Source organism: Ostrea edulis, chromosome 7 (assembly GCF_947568905.1).
Source record: "Ostrea edulis chromosome 7, xbOstEdul1.1, whole genome shotgun sequence".
Taxonomy (NCBI): Eukaryota; Metazoa; Mollusca; class Bivalvia; order Ostreida; family Ostreidae; genus Ostrea; species Ostrea edulis.
In genome coordinates this window covers 34,642,425-34,649,695 of record NC_079170.1, presented here as the reverse complement: position 1 = coordinate 34,649,695, position 7,271 = coordinate 34,642,425, and the positions used below count along the sequence as shown (strand labels likewise).

The window sequence follows — 7,271 nt, the reverse complement described above, 5'->3', positions numbered from 1 at the left end:
TAGAGGTTTATACATATGGAAGATCTACTGATCCTATCTCATTCACACTTGCTTGGCTGATGTGATTGTGGATATATGGTACATCTTATGATACCATTATAGCATGAAATTATGTAATGTTATTTGTAATAAATATATAATATACATAATAGTAGGTTATCATATGATTTTGTATCGTACAATATCGTATCATATCACATTGTAAACATTTATTCTGATATTGATACATATGATGCTATTCCATTTAATCATATTATGATATTGAATCATATGCTGTGATATAGTACTATGATATGAATCGAAAAGCAAAATATCTATCATATAAGAAATGAAGTGCAATTGCTCTGATGGTATATTCTACGATGCATTTAACACGCATGATAGGGACTTTGTCTGCAGAGCAATCGCACTTCATAATGTCATGCTCAACGATAAAACATTTATTGATTTGACATATTTGCTTCGTGGACCATTGTATGGGTCGGTTATGATAAATATTGAAGGGAACATTTTAAAATCACATTTTGAACGTAATTTCATGAAGAAATCCGTCTACATATTTGTTTTATAATTTAAGTATATAGTTTTGTAACTTCCTCAAAGGCCTCTATCACGTTCCACCTTATAAGTGTCTATGAGCAAAGGGGGGGGGGGTACAACCATACTTCTTCCCCCTTTGAAAAGTGGGGGGGGGGATGTGCCCCGGCTGTACCTTCCCCTACTCCCCTGTACTGTGTACGACATACTGCACTTTTGAACATTGCAATGGGGGATCCCCTTCTAATATAAATGAGATATAACTATTTTCACCGTGAGAACATTTTTCTTGTAACTAACAATTTTATGACGGTTTAAAACGTAACTCGGTCAAAAAAATGTAGTACGGAGAGAATAGGTTATATACATGCAAGAAATAATGCTTTGAGTGCTGAGAACCTATATTAGAATTGAGTATTTTTTTAACCGTGGTATATTCTCATCTGATCAATCTATGTTAATTTTGTGTTAAAAAAGTGAGGGGGCACAAACCCACTTGTGCCCCCCCTATCGTCCAAAAGTGAGGGGGCACGTGCCCCCGTCCCCTTGTCCTACACCCCTGATAGGCATAAATTATCCAGTGAAATGCTATAGTCTACCCAAAGTTATCGTTCGCATACTCACTAATACCTCTATCAACACTTACTCATTTTTCAAAATTCTTGAAAAACGATAATGATGCGTAAATGAAATAAGCTATTGACTTCAGTTGCAAAAAATTTATGTCAATTCATCAGTTTTAAGAAGATTTCACGCCTCTCTGTGACACAAGAAGTATTGTATTTAGACGCAGCTCCTTTTTATGTGTGTGTTTGATTACACAAGATCTATACATGTAAATAGATAGCATAAATACATTGGTAGATTCAGAGGGAGGTGTGGAGGTTTTATAGGTTGTACCTTTGCCTATCGTTACAAAATGTTGCTTAATGAGGTAAAAATAACACATTTTGAGAATGGAACTCACCTTTTGAAAACTAAAATTTATGGTAGAACCCCTTTTTGAAAATTCGCTGGATCCGTCCTTGAAATGTGCGGGTTTTTTTCCAGTTGTAATTGGTCATGGAACCTACAGTGGGTTTTCCTCAAATTTAATGAACTAGTTCTTACTTTTATTTTATTAACCGTGAAATTTTTTTTACACATGGAATAAATTTGACAAGAGGAGCAGCAGGAACGATAACTCTGGGTAAATAATGACCTGAAAACCCGTATTAACTCCTTTAAAATAAATCAATCTGCTAAGAAAGGGAGGGGCCATTTTTCTACGGGGGTCATTATTTTTCAGGTATCACACGCACAATAATGACCCCTGGGTCTTCTTTCTACAAAATTATCCAATTTTTCTACGGCTAGGGGGTCATTTTTCTATGGGAGTCAAAATTTGTCCCTATACCGGCGACCCCCCCCCCCCTTGTTTAGTGTGTTTCCCCAGACATCTGAGACTGTAACCCTCCGTTCTCAAATATGGATCCGAAACTAATTGCACATGGTATTTACTCACCCCACCCCCCCCCCTTTCCAACTTTTAAACCTTTGTATCAAGTCAAGCCGAAAGCCTACATCAAAAGGGAGGCGAATTTCATTTATATGTGGTAACTTTCACAGGGGCCTGAGACACCATTTTCAATTTATTATAAATAAAAGAGTTCGGTTATACAATCTGTTTCGTTTCGGTAGATTTCGTTTCGTTTCGCACTTTACAGGTACACGACAAGACACAAGTCACAGATAGACCTACTTTTAAGAAAATGTAACCTGTTAAATATCTTTATTATTATTTAACATAGGGTTTCTATATTTTGTATATAGAGTTTTATAACAAGACCTCGTGATACGATTGTGTTTGATCTTGTGACTTTGACCTACTGTTCAAAACACCTGACCAAATCAATACCTTCTGAACTATTTAAGATAGAGTATTTTGTAAATATATTTCTTATGGCAAGATATTTTACTTCTTACCATGATCTATGACCCTTTGACCTTGGTCCAGAACAACAAGGTCATATTAGTCATTGGTGTTGAGGAATCTATCTGTTATGTGAATTCATTATCAGTTATGTTGTGATTCTTTGGGGCTAGGTTGGGGCCATAATATGTGGTCAAAATTTTTCATAAGAATAAAGTTTGCCAACAAAAATGCTTCAAAAGTCATAACAGTTGAACTGTAACAGGGACAAGATGACTAGGGTAAGTGGTGTGGCCTAATTGTGCTGACTGATATTGTTAAATCCCTGAAAGTTCTCAGTGTCTGCCATATTTCTTACTTTATACACCATTTATTGAGTTCACTATTGTTATTTAATGTGAACAACTCACTGATACAGTTTGTCATCGATAGTTCAATTCATCAACACGACTCATGTACAACAAACTGATGGACATTAATCAACATCATAAATAAATGTAGCCCTCTAGATGCTGTCACCAGACAATAATACCTGCACGAAAGTGTTTGCCTTTAAATATGCTCTCCGTCGTACTTGTGTAACTAACACAGAATCCATAATAATTACCATATAACATGCTGCATATTTCAAGAAGCATTAAGTAATCTATTGTTACACTGGTCCATCTCTAGAATGTAAGATGAGTTCTGGGAACCAGGGTTTTTTTGTGTTTTTTTTTTATAGAAAAAAAATCATTGCTTTGACCTCTATTTTGTCCGCAGGGCAAAATTAAAAATTCCGAAACCTTATTGCACATCTACCGGACACCACTTATCATATTCCAAAATATTTGGTTACTGCTTAAAATAAAAGACCAGTTTGATGAAGAAGAAAGTGTGACAGACGGATTGATCAGGGTAACAGCAATATAAGCAAACTTCCTTTAGAAAGTGCAAGTATAATAATAATGACACAAAATGTCTCAACTCTACGTTTATTTTATGTGCATTGTACTTAGTACATGAATATATAGTTTGATATTATATACAACCAGATAGTAGTAAAATAGAATACCTTGAATGTGAGAATGTCGTGTTGTTTTTTTTTTTTTTTTTTTTTTTTTTTTTTTTAACTCTGATCATCTATGATACATAAAAATAAAGTATTATATCGAGGGAAAATCTTTCACCTAATAGTATCTACTACTTGAAAACATAATTTGTAACAATTTCAATGTCCTGGTATTCGTACTGTGATTGAGAGGGGGAAAGAATTATGAATTATTTCACCTAATGATGACTATTGATGTTCAATATTTACATAATTTGTAACAACTTCGATGTGCTTATTATTCATACTGTAATTGAGATAGAAAAAGAAAGTTTATATCAAAGCAGCCTGTCTCATTGTAAGAGATGATCACACACAAAACATGCTATCACATAATGAATCCTTGAGACGTAAACACAATACACCATGTATACAGGTGATTATGTCATATTCCTACATCAACTTGGAAAATTGATTATCAAGAAGCTGAAGTCATATTGTTTGTCATAACCTTGAATTATTAGTTTGCCATTAACAGTTATTTTAAGTAAAATATTCAGATATGTTTTCTTGATACACTTGATACATGTACTTAAGGTATTCAATGTATAATGACCATATCTCATATCTAATAAATGGATGGTGGAATATTTGTAATCATGGTATCATTTTGAAGGGTTCATCAAATAAAAATAGTCCACCATAGGAATTTTCAAAATTTTGTTTACTGCTTGATTTATTTCACCTTGAATTCAACATTGAAGTATATGGGAAAACCATGTTTTATTACAATATTTTAAAAACAAATTATATTTTCATACAAATCTCTTGGTAGAAAGTTACTTACACTTTCTTTTTATGAAAATATGAAATAAAATTAATCATTGACCACACACATTTTTAGAAAATTAGATTTTTCTTATTTTTACAAAGGGCAGACAACTCTTCCATAAAGTCTTAAATGTAAAAAGGTCAGATTCTAATCATTTATCAGGCATGTGAATTTCATCTGCTTCACTTTCATCATTATTTAACAATAAACTTTTATGTTGATCTAAATCCTTCAAAATTGTTCATTATCCTTTCATTATACATGGAATACCTTAAGTGTGAATGTCTGGGTGTTTATTTCATGTACTGGATCACTTTCATTTCTCCTGATTTGAACAACCCTACCCACAATCTCCCCTCACTGTCCACACTCAGTCCAAAAGGCTCATCATATAATCCACAATTGTCCACACATTTAATGAATTGTCCATTCTGGTCTAGAATGTGTAGACAGGCATTGTTAAAATCTGCCACAATGATATGACACATGGAGTTGGTCACTATCTTTGCAGGATTGAATGATTTCTTTTCCCCCGGTGGTTTGTCGTTGTATCGGAATCGGACTTTTCCTCTCCTGTCCACCACTACCACTCTGTCAGCATTAACATCAGAAGCCACGATGTCACCATTGTCGTTCTCCGTCATAAACACTCCATATCTCCCCCCTTTATAGATTGGATTGTCGCGTTCATCTTTATCTATTTCCTGTGTGACTCTCTCTCCCTGATAACGAACGATTTTGCAGTGGCGATCATCAGTACTTTTCATATTGACCAGGATGTCCCCTGATCTGGTACAGCACAGTCCCCCTAGCTTCCAGCCCCGTGGTGTGGTGATCAGTGTCTCAGTCTTCCCGTGTCTGACAATGTTCACAGTTCTACTGATGGTATCACTGTAAATCAGTTCTCCCTGTCTGTTCACTGTAATGTCATAAGGGGACATATTACATGTACTGTTGACAGTGTCAGTAACAGTTCCATGTATGTCAACAAATCGTATCATTTTGTCTGTTCCACTAATCCAAGCTCTATCTGATCCAACACAGGCTACTGTGTTTAACTCTTTGACATTTGTTGGAATGTTTGCAATCACTTTGGCTTCTTTTAATAATTCCTTAACATATAAATGGAGGACTTCATCTGTCAGACTGGGTAGTGATAGTGTTGTCTGTGTCAGTGTGGCCCTGTATTCTCCTAATTCTAGGCTGAGTTCTCTCCCTTGGACTGTGTTTGTTTTGAGAGAGGGTGACATTACATCAGGTACTTGTGGAATGGCTCTGAATTCAGTCAGTTTGGATTTGTAATGGCTGACATCAAACACTTTGTTGGACTTCAGGATTTCTTTGTTTTCTTGAACAGTTTGGGTCATACTGGAATTTTGACTTCTGAGTTGGGACTGGCATGACTTCAGAATGGTAATTTCTTGAACTTTGAGTGATTGGATCAGTGATTCAAGTGTGTCAAAAATATTGTCTACTTCTAGGTGCCATTTCTTTCTTTTATCCTTAGCTTCTTTTTCTAAACCAGAGTAGTGGGCATTGGATTTGGAAATTTTCTTTTCAACATCTGCATCATTTGATTTGTTCTTGGGAATAATACGGCTTTCAATTTCTTCTGTTTCTCTTTTGATATTTTCTCTCTTTTTGGTAATGATGTCTGCCATGTCCCCAACATCATGACCTTTATGACGAGGACCCAGAAGACATTTTATGCAGACTGGGACATCGCACTGTTGACAGTGGCCCTCACATCTCTGGTGGGAATGAGATGTACACTGAGGGAACACCAGCTGGACTGTGCGCTTTGTGAAGGGAACAATGTCATGCTTCATGGACTTGAGGCTTTTAACATGTTTGTTGATGCAGTCTTCACACAGACCGACTTGGCAGCTGTTACAGAATTGCTGGACAGGCTTGACACAGTTTAGGTCACAGGTGATGAGCTCCTGTGCCTGGGTGGTGGCAGTAGCCATTCGTTGATTCTCAGACGTTGGTCACATCTAAAATAAAGATAAGTTTATAATTCTGACCTATGCAAATTAAGTTTGGAGAGTGCCTTGTCATCACCATGTCATAGAGTAAACTCCCTGAATCTCCAATCATACTACAGAACTATCTGGTAACAGACCAGGATTTACATCCGAACACCCTGAATCAGATGTTTTTATGTCTTAACTATGATGACACAAGTTATTCATGCCCATTGCAATTCAAGCCACGCCCCATAAAAGCAGGTATTAGTACATGTATGGATAGTAAAGGATAATTGAAGATGAACTGGAGCACTGACATCAGCCCATTCTACAATTATGAATACCACTTACCTGTTAATTTTCCATTTCTGTAAGTTTTTGTATCCATCTCATCCAGTGGGTGGTTCAGCCATTTTGTTTAACTTTCGGTTTGGTGTTTATTCTTCCTGGTAGTCTGTTGTCATGTGACACTCAGGTGTTTAATGGTTACCTGATAACAGACATTTTTAAAAGGCTCAGTTAAAGTACAGAAATGTAGGACAGGCCTCTCATAGATAATTCATAATAAATGTTGTAAAGGGTTATAGGAGAATAGGACAAGCTTCTTATTCAGAATGGATGACAGTGTAACCTTATACACATATATGTTGACAGAGCTTTAAGTGTTGGAGCAAGCACAGCCCTGTACATGTAACAGGTTTCTCGATCCCTTCAAGTAATAACAGGAACACCTGTTTGGGTTCTCGACAAGACGTTTATTCAGGAGTTACCAATGTACGAATTGTCCATTGACGAAACCCTATAACAACAATGTTTAACAATTTTAAGTAATATGCTATATAAAACATGAATACTATAATTTCACACAAATACTGATGTACAACCAATATACGATTATAGCATTACATGGGTGATCTATATCAAGGGAGATAACTCTATACCTTTATACATCACATATTAAATCTCCCAAGTCCTATAGACTTTAACTTC

General features: G+C 35.8%; 1 protein-coding gene across 1 annotated transcript; it reads right to left on the bottom strand.

The window, feature by feature from the left end:
* Positions 1-3,407: 3,407 nt before the first annotated feature.
* LOC125667450 (E3 ubiquitin-protein ligase Trim36-like) lies at positions 3,408-6,758 on the bottom strand. Its single transcript, XM_048900975.2, has 2 exons — positions 6,633-6,758; positions 3,408-6,308 (listed from the first exon to the last, which is right to left on the bottom strand). The coding sequence occupies exon 2, from the start codon at positions 6,279-6,281 to the stop codon at positions 4,605-4,607; it is 1,677 nt and encodes a 558-aa protein (XP_048756932.2). The 5' UTR covers positions 6,282-6,308; positions 6,633-6,758; the 3' UTR covers positions 3,408-4,604.
* Between the last annotated feature and the right edge of the window lie 513 nt (positions 6,759-7,271).

Bases quoted from the DNA above. Each gene is read 5' to 3' on its own strand.
- LOC125667450 (XM_048900975.2), bottom strand. From the start codon at position 6,281: ATGGCTACTGCCACCACCCAGGCACAGGAGCTCATCACCTGTGACCTA.